General features: G+C 34.0%; 3 protein-coding genes across 5 annotated transcripts; 1 reads left to right on the forward strand and 2 right to left on the reverse strand.

The window, feature by feature from the left end:
- Positions 769-1,736, forward strand: LOC18588365. The gene has a single exon (XM_007012720.2). It carries the CDS (start codon positions 1,046-1,048, stop codon positions 1,418-1,420), a length of 375 nt encoding a protein of 124 aa, XP_007012782.2. The 5' UTR covers positions 769-1,045; the 3' UTR covers positions 1,421-1,736.
- On the reverse strand, positions 2,081-8,049 carry LOC18588366 (casein kinase I). Of its 2 annotated transcripts, none has more exons than XM_007012722.2 (14): positions 7,462-8,049; positions 7,344-7,384; positions 6,232-6,301; positions 5,949-6,097; positions 5,764-5,859; positions 5,591-5,661; positions 4,677-4,738; positions 4,509-4,572; positions 4,337-4,421; positions 4,073-4,199; positions 3,892-3,974; positions 3,750-3,813; positions 3,392-3,513; positions 2,081-2,967 (listed from the first exon to the last, which is right to left on the reverse strand). In XM_007012722.2, exons 1-14 carry the CDS (start codon positions 7,535-7,537, stop codon positions 2,686-2,688), a joined length of 1,392 nt encoding a protein of 463 aa, XP_007012784.2. In that variant the 5' UTR covers positions 7,538-8,049; the 3' UTR covers positions 2,081-2,685. The 2 variants fall into 2 exon arrangements, with proteins under 2 accessions (XP_007012784.2, XP_007012783.2); XM_007012721.2 differs by having other exon boundaries at positions 3,371-3,513; positions 7,462-8,048.
- LOC18588367 (EPIDERMAL PATTERNING FACTOR-like protein 4) lies at positions 10,637-12,056 on the reverse strand. Of its 2 annotated transcripts, XM_018126442.1 has the most exons (4): positions 11,936-12,056; positions 11,563-11,709; positions 11,238-11,281; positions 10,637-11,112 (listed from the first exon to the last, which is right to left on the reverse strand). In XM_018126442.1, exons 2-4 carry the CDS (start codon positions 11,666-11,668, stop codon positions 10,885-10,887), a joined length of 378 nt encoding a protein of 125 aa, XP_017981931.1. In that variant the 5' UTR covers positions 11,669-11,709; positions 11,936-12,056; the 3' UTR covers positions 10,637-10,884. The 2 variants fall into 2 exon arrangements, with proteins under 2 accessions (XP_017981931.1, XP_007012785.2); XM_007012723.2 differs by having other exon boundaries at positions 11,563-12,055.

Below are 14,662 nucleotides of genomic sequence, written 5' to 3' on the forward strand. Positions count from 1 at the left end.
TTCGAGTCAAATAAATTTTGGTTCAATCTGTAACTTGTCATGATTTTAAGGCAACAATCTCGTGGCCTATAAACATGTGCAAGATCCCTCTTCAATTGCTTCCCTGTAAATATAAGAAATGAGGCTATTCCAATTCCAGCAAATCCTCAAAGTCTGCCTCCCCTGTTTACAGCGCACGTTTCTGAAATTGTCTAATCTCTGTTTGCAGTCTAGACTGAACTTGGTTTTTTTCTCGCTTGGGAAGTTGCAATCTCCGTTACTGTGATGATTTTTGTAGTTAAAGTGCTTCATTTCAAAAGAAGAAGAAAGAGAGAAGAGTCCGTTGTATTTTTATCATTTAATAGAGTCGTGTGCTGGATATTGATCCGAGTGGAGCCCAACAAAGCAGCCTTTGTCCCAGAAATGAAATGTATTTATACAGTAAAAATAATAACAATAAAAAAGCCTGTAGAGCCACACCATCGAGAAATCGGCTGACGGAAAGTGGGAACCATTTATCCTTATTTAATTATCATTTGGGTTACGCTAAATTTGGTCAACTTTACTGCTTTAATGAATGTTTTTAGATTGATGAAGTGATATGAAAGAGAACATGTAGACAGGAAATTAAGTGAAGCTATTGCAAGTACACCGGCAAACTCAGTATTACAAGTAGATACTATTTTTTTGTCTTTTGAAATGAAGCAATTAGCAGGTAGAATACGTAAATTAAAGATGTGGTTGAATGTAACCAAGTGCTACATTAAGTCATGTGAATGAGTGGATTTGGCTTTATTGCACCCAACCTTTTGCCAACTTTATGTACGAACCACCGACGCAATTGCATTATTTAAAGTCAGCGCATCGTAGAATCATACAAGAAAAATCGTCTCGTCTCGATGAAATCAAACTCTATACTTCCACAACACTCCAAAGCACAAATTCCACTAAATTTATAGGCATTACAGCTTTGAGAAAGAGAAGCTTAAACTCCTAGCTTCAAGAGATTAAGAGAGCAATTCCCTTCCCCAAAATCCCTGTGGGAGCTCCCACGGTAGAAGAATTTATGGAAGACTTGAGATCCAAATCATGTGGCGATGGAAGAACGCAGCAGATAGGGAGCTATAGCGGACCCACTTCGTCGTATGGGAACGGTATCCACAGCATGCAAGATCTTAGGTGTTACAGTGCATCCTATGCCTCAACAACGCGCCCTGGCCAGACCCACATGCCGAATACTGATGCTAAGTTCAAGAAAGGCAAGTCAACAAATGGGTCTTCTTCAAAGAGCTGGAGTTTCAATGATCCGGAGTTGAAGAGGAAGAAGAGGGTGGCTAGCTATAAGGTTTACACTGTTGAAGGGAAGGTGAAAGGGTCTTTAAAGAAGAGTTTTAGGTGGCTCAAGGATAGGTACTCTAGGGTAGTTTATGGATGGTGGTAAATTTGTGGGTCAATTTAATCTACTTGGTTGGTTGGTTCAATCTCTCTACTGTTTCACAGCCCTTTGAATGAATACGTGGGTAAAGACCAAAGATGTTTGAGATCTAACGCAGTGGTCCTGTTGAATTAATAATCGTTTTAAATTGCTTTGTATACCTGGGTATATCTTTAGAATTGTTAATTAAAATGATGAGTTTAAACTTTTCTTTCTGTTTGTGGTTCAAGTCTCGTTCGTCTCTTCCCAAATTGTAAGCTATCTGATTCTGAAGGCATAATTACATTGACAATGGGAACATGAATATTCAATGCTTGTGGTAGAACTACTGGTGATTGTCTGACGAATAACTGCAACTCCTTCGTTTCATTTGCATCGGTTTTGGATTGCTTTTGAGAATTTTAAGGCTGGCAGCAGAGGGTTGGGTATTGCGGGTCAAGGCAATCGTTCAATGTGGCGAGGAAGATGAGACCAGCAGACCGGTACGCCGGCAGCAGTATCGGCATCCCTGAGTTGGAACTTCTTACTTGTGACCCACCTGTCCAATTCTTGGACATTGTTTTATTTCAACCAACCTGATGTAGGAACGGGGAGCTCAGGGTCAATTCCAATCGGTCATCGGAATAAGAAAATCCCACAAGATGAAAGGAAAAACAAAAACAGGCCTGAGGCAAAGCAATGCTCACAATTAATCGATTATCGCTTTCTGCTGTTAAGTTCACAAGAATAACCTTGCCTTCAATCCTACTTTCCCGTAATATGTTTGTATGTAAAGATAGATATGACGCTATAAGAAAAAAGAATATATAGATTTGGCTCAGGAGCGGTAATACAAAAACGAAAACGTCAGAACAAGGAGTAACATGAATACAGTACACAATTTACAATGCCATAAAAGTTTCAAACCTCAAGTCCCAGATGACTGAGAAAGCATATGATATTTTAATATGAAAGGGGCACCACAAAAACAGGAGTTAAAAACTGTTAGGAAAATAGTAGCCATACCACACCGCCTAGCCTTCACAGGCAACTACTTTGATGCAGTCAATTTTCACTTCACAAGCTTTCCATCAGCGGACAACTTTATGCTTTGGGTGCACTCAGATCAAACCAGGAGCTCCCAAGTTACAAATTCCTTGAAAACTCAGCCACCCCCCCCTCTTTCTTCAAAGAAGGAAACATACTCTCTTGTAAAATGTACTAGTAGTAGTAGTAGTAGTAGTAGTACATCAACCATTTCATGGTTTACAACAATTCATATAGCTGAGCATTTAATAATGAACTCTCTCATCACTTTCAAATTGCAGGCCCTCAATTCCCTTGAGCGCAGCTTCGTAGTTCTTGACATGAGAGGTGTTTCTCCCAGACAATGTCCGCTTTGCGTCAGAAGATTCAACAGGACTTCGTTGTTGACTTGAAATTTTGTGCAATGCTCCAGGGCTAGCATCGGTTGTACGAGAACGCTGGGGCTCAGCCTCACTACCAGCAAATGCATCACGACTGCTAGAAACAGCAACTCGCCTCGAAGAGGATCCACCCGACTGCCCCATAAACTTAATCCAAGTAAAATCCAAATTAGCACTAAAAAGTTAAGAACAAAATGATATATACAATGCTAATGCTAAAAGGAAATGGGACTACACCGTAGGAGCATTTCAAAATTACCAAAATCTGCTATTAAAAAATGTTGTACAGGGAAACTGAAGCACAGATCCAACTTTTGGACATAAGTATATGACTGCCAAGCCTCCTAATTCAACTCAAAAGGGACTTGCAGATGACAGAGATATATCCTAATATTGGTCGTCATGTACCACCACAAATGAAAGCTAGAGATATATCCTAAAAGGAAAAGGACGCATCACAGTAACTGGCATAAAATGCAAAATTGATAACAAATCTCAAATAACCATATACATGTGCAATGCACATAACCACATAATCATAAAAATTTACCATAGAATCTTTAGTAATTACAGGGTCATTTGCAACTGGACTTTTCTGCTTTGCATAACTTCCAGAAGTCATCAAGGGTCCTGATGTTCTCCGCCGAGAAGAATCCATGGATGACAAACCAGCTGCTCGAGCATCCTCCCCCACTGCAACAAAGAGATGCAAATGGTATAATTCCAAGCATAATTTGATTTTTCAACTCGAAAGAAGGCGATCAGACAATTGATACTAATGCATGTATTTCATTTTCTTATTAAATATCAAATAGAATTTTAAGAAATTCGGAAAGGAATAACATTGTGTATGCGCGTGTGGATGTAAACATGCACACTTGAGTAATCAAAACCTCAGTAATCAATCATATGAAAGGAGCACCAGCTACCTGTGTGTCTGTCGGCATTAGCAATTGCAGGGGGCATGGCAGAACTTGTTCCAGCACCAGGGCCCTAACAAAGAGAAGCATTACAAAACATGCATTCCCAACCAATTACTAACATAAGTAAAACACCCTACTAAGCACTCACAACGGCTCGAGCTGAAGGAGTTGCCAGCTGTGATTGCTGATACTTCAAAATGGTCCAATCAAAGACATAATCAAACTGGAAGCCTGTTCAGCAATGAACAAGAACAATGAGAAGATGTGATGTCCCTGTGATCTGTGGAATCAACACATGTTGATAGCATGCTAAGACTGTAAATTCAAACCTTCACGAATGAAGAGGTCACGAAATATTCTTTTAAGATAAGCATAGTCTGGCTTATCATCAAACCTTAGTGAACGGCAATAATGGAAGTATGATGCAAACTCTGTTGGATAACCTCGACATAAGGCCTGAAACAGCATCAATCTTCAGTCACAATTTTGAATGTAAAATCAGAACCTCTAAGCCACATATCTACCTCTTTCTATTGCTTCAAATTCCCTTTATCAAAACCTAATGCAACTGCAATATTTAACGACATCCTTACCTCGATTGAAGTAGACACCTTCTTCTCACTAATTTTCTCATATTTCTGTTTCTTAGTTCCAGCTTTCAGACCTTGCCAAGGAAGACTTTTAAAAGACGAGGCATCAATAAAGAAACTATTAAGGAAATGAACACAATACAACCAAAAAAGTAGCATAGGTAGCAAGAATCACCTTCCTCTTAGGAAGTACATAAGCACATATCCAAGAGACTCTAAATCATCCCTACGGCTTTGCTCTACATGGTATACAAGGACAGAAAGAATCAAAATTATGACGACTCAAAGAAAGGCCTGTAGATTAAAGAAAAGACACCAGAAGTAAACCATTGACCATACATACCAATGCCCAAGTGTGTGTTCATGCTTGCATATCTTGCAGTTCCAGTCAGATTCTTATTTTCCCTGAAACAGTCATTACCAGGTAGAATATAAAATATTGGCCAGGGACATCCACCACATATTATCAACAGAAGAATCAGTAAAAAGAATATTGAAACATAGAACATGCCAGTGCAAAGCAAAGAAGTCGGATGCATCATCATGTCCACCACTACAAGTACAGGTACTACCCTTGTGACAGTTCTTCACAATGCTTCATCTTGGAAAATCACAAATAAATGCCATGCTAAAAGATTACAGCTATAAGTTAAAATGTTATAACCAACCTTATTGGAGAATCCCAAAACTCAGAAGACAAAACAAACCAGGACCAGACAGGTAAATTAAATTGCAGACTGATTATGGAACAAAACTGGAAATGGAAACATGTGTTCTAAGGTAATAGAGCCCAAAATAAAAGTTAACAACTTTATTTTATCAGCAATGTCCAATGATTGAATTTTTTTTTTTTTTGCATCATATTAATTCATTCACATTGACATGAGGTATGTACTGAGTATAATATCATTTCTCTGTGAACATTTTCATGCCAAAAATATATGGTAGATTTGTATGCATAAATCTATAATAGTCACAGAAAAAATATGGGAATCCTTTAGAAGTCGCCCCTTCTAAACGAGGAGGTGAGGAATAAAGGTGCAATCAAGAGAATCTTATAGTAGAATCAGCTCAGATGACCATATTGGTATTAGTAAATAACTCAAGAAGATGTGAAATAAAGAAGGGATTAAATAAAAGTATTTCTTCCATTTAAGGGGAAAGAGGGGGAGGGGGGTTGGGGGGAATTGAACCAATACACTCCTTTTAAACTACATGTAAAATACAATAGATCACACACATGCAAACTCCTCTCACCTGTAAGGAATGTGTTGATGTGTTGAACTGTCTCTATATTTCTTAGCCAGACCAAAGTCGATGACGTAGACCTACGTGAAAGTGAAAAGAAATAAAACATTAAAATCTCCTGCAACATATAACCAAAAAAAAAGACATATATCATAATGATATTTTGACCAGAATGCAGAAACCTGATTCGCACGCCTTCCCAAGCCCATAAGAAAATTGTCGGGCTTAATATCTCGATGTAGGAACGATTTTGAATGAACAAATTCAACACGATTGATCTGGGCAAAAAAATCAAAATCGCATGAAGTGATGAGACATTAAAATAAAGGAAATGAATTAGCAGATACATGAAATTCAACGAAACTACCATTTGATCTGCAAGCATGAGAACTGACTTCAATGAGAGTTTCCTACTGCAGAAATTAAATAGATCTTCAAGACTAGGTCCAAGCAAATCCATAACCAGAACATTATAATCTCCCTCAGCTCCAAACCATCTCACATTTGGAATCCCAGCTGCCAAGAGGAAAATCAAGAAGGGGAAAGTCAACAGTTGCAGTCATAAGAAACAGTATGATTTATAAATATGAAATATTGAAACAAGAACTTTATGTTCTAGAAAACCAAAAGACAACTCAAAGTATCATTACTTCCTCCCTGCAGGATCCTGTATAACTTTGATTCATATAGCAGCTGAGGATGCTTAGTCTTCACATTTTCCTGATCATTAAAAAAAGTATAAAAAAGGTCATCAACTTTCTCATACACCAAAAGAATTTATTATGGTTAAAACAACAGCATCAAAGGAGAAAATCACTATCAAATTACTAAATATAAGAAAGCAATTATTGTACAGAACATTAGAACTTTGAATTAATTGAATCAAACCATTAATTCAAGGAGAAAGTTATTAGCTAATTATCTTATTCAAAATGAAAACACCCCCTCATAAAAACTAATAAGTATCATTGATTGACGTTCAATCAATTCGCACCGAATATCAAGAAAATTATGAGAATAATGTACATACCATGATAATCAAGACTTAAAAAGGAAGTCATGCAGTTGAATCTTATTGATCTCGGGAGATAACCACACAGAGTATATTCTTCTAATCCACTATGATGCCAGCCAACCATTAGAAAATAAAAAGAAATTACTTATGAACTAATTTGATCCTCCATTTGATGAGAAATGATAATCCCACCCTGTTAAAACTTAATTAATAGTTTGCTTCACTGTTTCCCCTTTTTGCATAAAGGGAGTCCACAAACTATGATTATCATTTGTTTAACACAAACAAAAAAACTGTAAAAAGGCTGTAAAAAATATTCAACACCAGGTCAAGCAAAATACTGTCATGCTTCCCATGAACAGTATACTTCTATCCAAGACAATACACTCAAATGGCCTACTATAAGTTGGAATCAAACTTGACTTAAATAGGAGCATTTTTCTTTATTTTTCCGCTACACGTTATCTAGAAACCAATTAATTATACTATAGCAGATTTCTACACTTTTTTGCTTCAACATAAACTATGACTCAACTGCATCACTAAGTTATAAATGATCGTGTTACACAAGAAATCTAATGAACAGCAGGATCGAATTAAAACGTAAACCAGCATAACAACTACATTGCTATTTCATAAAACGAACACATTAGCATGCAACAAACTACAGTTGGAAATAAACAAACGACAAAAACAAGAAAATCATACAAAATTCAACAAAAATAGAAATAAGCAAGTACTGCTTACAAGCTTAATGGCAACCTCTTCATTCGTCTGAATATTCGTACCTGCAGAGGAAAAAATCAATCACCAAATTATACTAAAAGAAAAGGAAAAATAAAACGAAAAAGAATATTTAACGAACCCAGATAGATCTCTCCAAAAGAACCGCTACCGATCTTACGACCAAGACGAAACTTATTACCCACACGAGGCTCCATCAACTCGACTTAAAATAACTAAAAAAAGAAATAAATAAAATTCGAAACCCTAACAATAATCTGAAACCCTAATTTCGAAAATCCCCCAAATAAAAAAAGCGAGGAAATTATACGGTGACACTAAACACCGAATCAACCGCAACGACAATTCCAACACATCCAAATTTTCGATCACGTAAAAAAAATAAAAAATTCTACAGAAAAATCAAAAAGATCTAGAGTTCCGTGTTTGTTTTAAATCAAAAGAGAAATAAAATTAAACAAAAAAACACTAGGGTTAGGTTAGGCTAATCGAAAGAGGGGAGACGTCGCTAAGAAACCATATTTCTGCTTCTCTCTCTAAAAACAGATAAATTTGCATATTTTCTCTCTCTATAAACTTTGTTTTCTCGCATTATGGATTTGATCCAATCGAAGCGAACAAACGACGGAGGATGTGTGTTTTTGTTATGTGTGGGTCTCTCTCTTTCTTTTTCTTTTTCCTCGCTTTCTTGCTTTCCTTTTTCTTTTTTAAAAAATGAAAATAAAAATAAATTTCTGGGTTTGATAGAGAGAGACCGAGAGATGCTAGGCCACGCGTGTTGAGTACGCGTGCAAAGGATGCGAAAGTTCCTCTTGAGTAAAAAAAGGTGTTTTCGCGCCACTGTCAAGGGGAGGGCTTCCCCCGTCACGTGCTTTTTTATCTGTCTTTAATCCATCGGAGGAGTGAGTTCGCCACGTGATCTTTTTATCCGACCACTTTAGTTTATGCATGCTCTCGGTGCAAATATGACCCGAGCTAAAAATCCAATTGAGCCGTCTGAAATGTCTACAATCCAATTGAACATGGGCCATGGGTCCATTAAAATGAGGAATTTCTGCCGAGCCCAGAGTTCAACTTGCAGCACATGGCTACATCCACCAGAAGATGACACCGGAGGAACTTATATAGAATTCATTAAATTAAGTTTTGTAAATGTTTAGTTAAAAATATTAAATACAAATTAATTTTAAAAATTAAGATTTATGCATTAATAAAATTTAATAATATATATACAAAAATACTATTTATATTCAACGATAAAAACTTTATTATAAGTTTTAATAAAAAAAAATTTTGAAAAATATCGAAACTTATTAAAATTTTCCAAATTTTGTACATATTATTTATTATAACAATATCTTTCACTCTATAAATTTAAATTTTTGATTTTATTTAATCAGTTTTAATAGAATTCTCATAAAATTATGTTAAATAACCTTTCATGAGTTGTGCCCTATCATACATATGTTACATAAAACGCAACAAAAAATTTTAAAAATTTTCCTTGAGTAAGATCAAAACCTAATTTGAACTTGTTTAATGTAAATTTAAAATTTAATTATTAATCATTTTAATACATATTGATTTGATGCACAGATGATAATAGAAAAAGTTTTCAAAACTGGTTTAAACATGTGTTCAGTTGTTACCCCTTAACCATACAGAAAATCAAGAGATGTGACATTAAGATTGAACATGTACCTAAAAAATATAAGCTGGGAATCTATCCACTAAGACTGTTTTAATAAGAACATGGTCTTTAGTTTTTTTTTTTTTTTAATTGAAAGATGGGGGATTTGAACCCTACTATTTAGGTAGGAGATAATGCACTAACCAATTAGTCAAATACTCGGATGCGAATATAATCTTAAGTTCTTTACACGAAAATGATTGATATTCGAAATGCAATTGGGAAATTGATAAAATTAAAATATAATATATAAAAAAGTCTTTAATCTATTCAAAAAATTTTAAATAAGTTTTAATATTTTTATTGTATTTAATAAAATCTTTATATTTTTATTTTAAACTAAAAAAGTATTTGTAATTTTATTTTAAGTCTAATAACTTTTATCATTAATAATTAACTTAATTAACACGTCACATGTAAATTTATGTTTCGTGATATTAATGTAATACTTATATGACATGTTAACATGTTATAACGGATAATTATGTAATATATCGATATGACATAAAAACATGATAACATCATATTTTTCATTATCCACATCAGTACCATGTCAGCACTACATGGATATAAAATTATAATTGATAATTTGATTGATGATAATTAATCAATACTTTATTTGATCTAAAATAAAATACATATATTAATTGAATCTAATAAATGAATAAAAATTTATTTAAATTTTCTTAAATAGTTAATTAATTTGTTTGAATATTACGCTTAAAATTAATGTATGCCTATAAGCCAATTGGTTAAACATACAAATACATTATTGCTAGTTTAATCACTAAATTAAATAAAATATTTGTTTACTTTATGTTTACAATTGTTAGTATTAACTATTGAGATAAAATCCACATAACTAGACATGGTTTGATAAAAAATATAAAAACTATTACATATATTTATAAAAATATAAAATCTTTATAATTAATATTTTCTCAAGATTGGACATTGATAAATTCAATAAACTATTAAATGATTATGTTTCTTATATGTCAAATAAACAATAGATCTCATTAATTAAAATATAAATATAATTGAATTAACTTGTGAATACTCACTGAATGAACAAGTTTACCAAATTTGACCAACTACAAAAACTTCATGACAACCATAAATATATAAGTAAAGAAAGCCTTCATTCAATGTAATGATTTAAATAATACTAATAATGTATTTCCATGTGCCTTCAAGTAAGAAAAGTCTTCATTCAACGCAATGCTTTAATAATGTACTTCCATAGCCTTCCAAAAAACAAAAACAAAATTTCCACATTCCATCGACTTATAAGGCATACAATTACTCTATCAATCTTCCATTTACACTAAAATCAATTATTACCTATATATATCTTAATACCGAAACATACCTTACGATGAAGATTATCCTTTATCATTTGTGGACACAACGTTCGATTTTGAACTTAATTATCTTCAAATTTTGATATATAAGGTACGTAGCCAGATAAAGAAAATTAAATAAACAAAATATAACCTTGTTCAAGAATTTTTTAAAAAAATTTTCAACGAGTTTTATTATATGATTAAATTGATATATGGTGCATGGCTGTTCCCAACATTCCATTACCAACATAAATTGAACATGAATTTGAAATCTTTTCCATGTATTTCAGTAGCTACCTTAGAAGATCAACACCCAAAATTTCTTCCTTTTTTTTAGTAAGAAGAGAAGAAGAAAAAGAAAGAGCAGAAACAAAGAAAGAAAGATAAAAGTGAAATTGAGTATACTACATGGGGCAATGCAGATAGATATACATATACAAAGACACACACACATATAATGAGAGAGAGAAGGAGAACTAGAAAAGCTGTTGGGATTGACCCCAGACATTTATGGATTGAAGAAAGTGGAGCCACATTTGCATTTCCATCCTTCAGGTTCATAATTGGCATATTGAATTCCCAGTTTATCAGAAGTTGCAGGAATTTGAGTGGCCACACAAGGAGTGCAGCGTCCACACTTGCGCCGACAGTTTGGTGGCCTTGATCCAAGTCTTCCCAGCATTCTACTACATGTTTCTTCGCTCCCATAAACGACTCCACCCTTGCTTTCAAGACCCTGAAAGGTCAAAATATAAGAACAACCCCGAAGGTCAAAAACTAGGCAAAAGATAAACCTCAAAAAGAGAACAAGATCATCATTCACGTCTGAAAATAGAAAGGAAGACAGTAAACTTAATGAACCTGTTTAGAGTCAATGGGACCCCCCTTGAACTCTGGAACTTTATCTGTTTGATCAAGTTTAGATAATTAGTAAAACACCAACAGAAGAAATTGACAAGGGAAAAGTTGTGTGAAACCAAATCTTTCGGAGTTGGATTCTTTTATCCACATTAACGAAAAAGTTATGGCCAGAACCAGTATAGGAAAAGGTTATAAAGAAACTTTTGCCGCTGAAAGTAGGGGGGGAAAGCCAAAAATTGGCAAAGAAAGTAATTATCTAGCGAAAAGTATGTGAATCAGACAAATGGAGCTGCAGTACATTAAGATGAATGAATATATAACAAACCTTGTTGAGGAGCAACATCATGCGATGCTAAAGACCTGGTTGATGCTAGAATCCAGCTTATTATATGCAGAGCAACAATGAGAAAATAACACGTTCTTCGCTTCATTTTCCTCAGAACCCTCCAATCTCAATGCGATGACGATCTTTCTGAGAGAGAGAGGAGGGCTCAGTTCAAGAGGACAAGCAGAACAGTTAGGAATTGGAAACTCTGTAGAGCAATCTTATAGAAAAAAGCCAAATATGGGAAAAGCACCATCCACTATATTCGTTCAAAAATACAAATAAAACAAATTGGATAAAGGAGCTACGCAAATCTCTCTCCCCCCCAGATGTCTTGGTGGAGAGATCTTGCTTCACAGACAAGTTATTCTACCTTTCTTATCAAACAGATTAGGGTCTAGGGAACACTTGCTTTCCTGATCATGGACCTTTTTCCTTTTGACAACTCTATCAGTAGTAGTAGATTTTGAAAGGGAACAGTAAGTTGAAAATTCTTGTATACGTATATATCTAGAACTCTTTATTTGTTCAGTGGGCACTCTTATATTTGCTAGTAGCACCGAGAACAACTTTGCTATGGGTACTTTTTACTCGTTAATTATATTGTTTATGTTAATATATAAATTTCCCTCATCAATTAACTACTATAGTAAAAGTACATAAAATTCGTGTACGCATAAATAATTTATATTAATAAAAATTAAAAATTAAAAATTATATTTAATTTTTGATACATGATTGATAACGAAAATAATTTTAATTACACTAACTATTAGTGTTCAATGCATTAATATTTTCTTTTTTTTGTTAGTTTTTTTCTTTTTTTTTAACTTTTCAATAGTTGATATTTTTATATTATTATAGACAAAAGAGAGGACTTAATCTTGCCTTTTACATAATGAGTTTCTACTCTCATCTATTATAAGATTGATTTCTTACATAGATCTATACTTTTAAATTTAGATATAATATTAAAATTTAATCCACTGTCATATATCATATTATAGATTATAATATTATCCTTTATCAACATCTAATTAATTAAATTTAATTTTAATAAAATATAAAAATAAATAATATAAATTCACATTTTAATTTTATTAAAGAATTAAACAAATCGATCAATCATGAAAAAATTAATCATTCCCCTTTTATCGAAACCAATTCACTTTTCATTTAGCCTTCTTTATTTCCTGAATAAACGAAATTATCAATCAAACTTGCACTGAGGCACTGATAGTGTGGCCATTCCAAAAAGGATGGTTTCCCGTTTTATGGCCCTAGTAATAGCCCAACGCCAGCCCTATGAAACTTGGAAATGCAGTAAAAATCCTTAGGCTGCGTGCCTACACTGCAGAGTTGCAGAGCGCTATCTCTTGACTAGAAAAGAAGTAAGTACAATTGGATAATTGGAAACTACGCGCTGTGTCAAGGCATACACACATATAAAAGAAAGGAAAATGAGAGTTTTTAAGTAAAATAGCGCAAGTTGGGTCAATTTCAGAACAGGTTGGTTTGATAAGGAACAGACACGACCCCTTTAATCAGGACCATCGGCTTAACAACAAAAGCGTGGATTTTAGTGATTAAATGGCGACTGGTCAGACAGCAGAGCAAATGTAGTGGTCTTCTTTGAAAAGAGCTGCTCCATTCAAAGTCGTGCTCTTTCACTGTCTCACATCATTGTCTCATCACTAATTTTTGGACTTCTTCCCTGTATAATTAATTGATCTGTTCTCGCTTTTCTTTTTCCCCATCAAAATGTCAATTGATTACATGTAAAAGTTAATTTATTATTTACAATATAAAATATACATACAAACATTACTACAGCCTAGTGTTTGGTCATGCCAGGTTTAGCACGAGGACGTACGTACGTATGGCGGAGGCATTGAGACAGTTGTCAACCGCACACTTAAATTCTAATTAATTCTCAGGACTTCTAACTATACAAAGTTTCTCTATAAATCTTAATGCACAACAAGTGTTTATGGCAGAAAAAATAATAATAAAAGGTCATGATCAAATAAATAGAAGCAGTTGATATATTTGTAAATTTGACTTTTGGACTTGTTGGAAATGTGTAGTAGTACAACCCCATGGCAAGGCAGGTAACAATGCCCAAATCAGAAAGTTGTTGTCTGTATCCGAAGACCTAACACTTTCACGTCAGAAGAAAAAATATTTGTTTGATAAATCAGTTCCAACTTTTCTTTTCTTTTTCTTTTAAGAATCATTTTCTCAATTTGCACTTTCAATCTTAAGCTCTAAAGCCTGAACATCAAACAGAATGAACAAAAATATTAAAATGAACATCAAACAAAATGAACAAGATATTAACAACAAGATCAAACTTTAAGTTCATTAGACCTTTATATACATCAGGCAACAGCCAGCAACAGCGCAACGATTTCAACCAGGAAAGAGAATAATAACCCGTCGAGAAAGTAAGCATTCCTCAAGATGAATTTATGAACAAACTGCTCACGAATTGATCACACACTACTTTTAACATGCATATCGATCTTCGTAGGGATGCAACGAAACTAATAAACACATAAAAGCAAAGGCTGAGAAGCAAGTGCTTAATCAAAATAATTTGCTAGATTTACAAAGATAGGAATCACTTCATGAGAAACAGAAAGCTGATAACCGGACATTTTAAGGAGAAAAAGAACAAAGAGTGAATCAGTTCCAACTTTTAAATTCAAATCCTTGTAAATATATATCTCCAAACCATGTTTTTTTTTCCTATTCATTCGCTTAGCATAAGGGGAAAGGTTATGACCAGGGTTTTTTTTTTTTTTGCCATTGCTGAAAGTTAACCTCAGGCGAGCTTCGGGAAACCCCATAGCTTAAGGTGGCGCTGCCTCCTCATTTATTATATACTACTACTGTATAATTCACTACTCAGCAGACCACTTCTCACTTCCTAATGTCAGCACTGATGATGGAGCAAAAGTAATTAAAGTGAAAGAAAAAACAGAAAAAAGAAGCTTGTTCAGCAGCAGGTTCTGCTTCTGCATATTATAGCATGAGAAGAGAAGTTGCTTGGACATGAGTCAAGACAAAAAAGGCTATTTAATCACAGTAAGAAAAA

This window comes from Theobroma cacao, chromosome 9 (genome assembly GCF_000208745.1).
Source record: "Theobroma cacao cultivar B97-61/B2 chromosome 9, Criollo_cocoa_genome_V2, whole genome shotgun sequence".
NCBI lineage: Eukaryota > Viridiplantae > Streptophyta > Magnoliopsida > Malvales > Malvaceae > Theobroma > Theobroma cacao.

Excerpts from the sequence above, each read along its gene's own strand:
- LOC18588366 (XM_007012721.2), bottom strand. The coding sequence starts at position 7,537 with ATGGAGCCTCGTGTGGGTAATAAGTTTCGTCTTGGTCGTAAGATCGGT. Across the intron at positions 4,422-4,508 it reads ATGTACTTCCTAAGAGGAAG|TCTTCCTTGGCAAGGTCTGA; the intron begins GTGATTCTTGCT and ends GTCTTTTAAAAG. Across the intron at positions 3,814-3,891 it reads CTCCTTCAGCTCGAGCCGTT|GGCCCTGGTGCTGGAACAAG; the intron begins GTGAGTGCTTAG and ends TCTCTTTGTTAG.
- LOC18588367 (XM_018126442.1), bottom strand. The coding sequence starts at position 11,668 with ATGAAGCGAAGAACGTGTTATTTTCTCATTGTTGCTCTGCATATAATA. Across the intron at positions 11,282-11,562 it reads TGATGTTGCTCCTCAACAAG|ATAAAGTTCCAGAGTTCAAG; the intron begins GTTTGTTATATA and ends TTGATCAAACAG. Across the intron at positions 11,113-11,237 it reads GTCCCATTGACTCTAAACAG|GGTCTTGAAAGCAAGGGTGG; the intron begins GTTCATTAAGTT and ends TTGACCTTTCAG.
- LOC18588365 (XM_007012720.2), top strand. The coding sequence starts at position 1,046 with ATGGAAGACTTGAGATCCAAATCATGTGGCGATGGAAGAACGCAGCAG.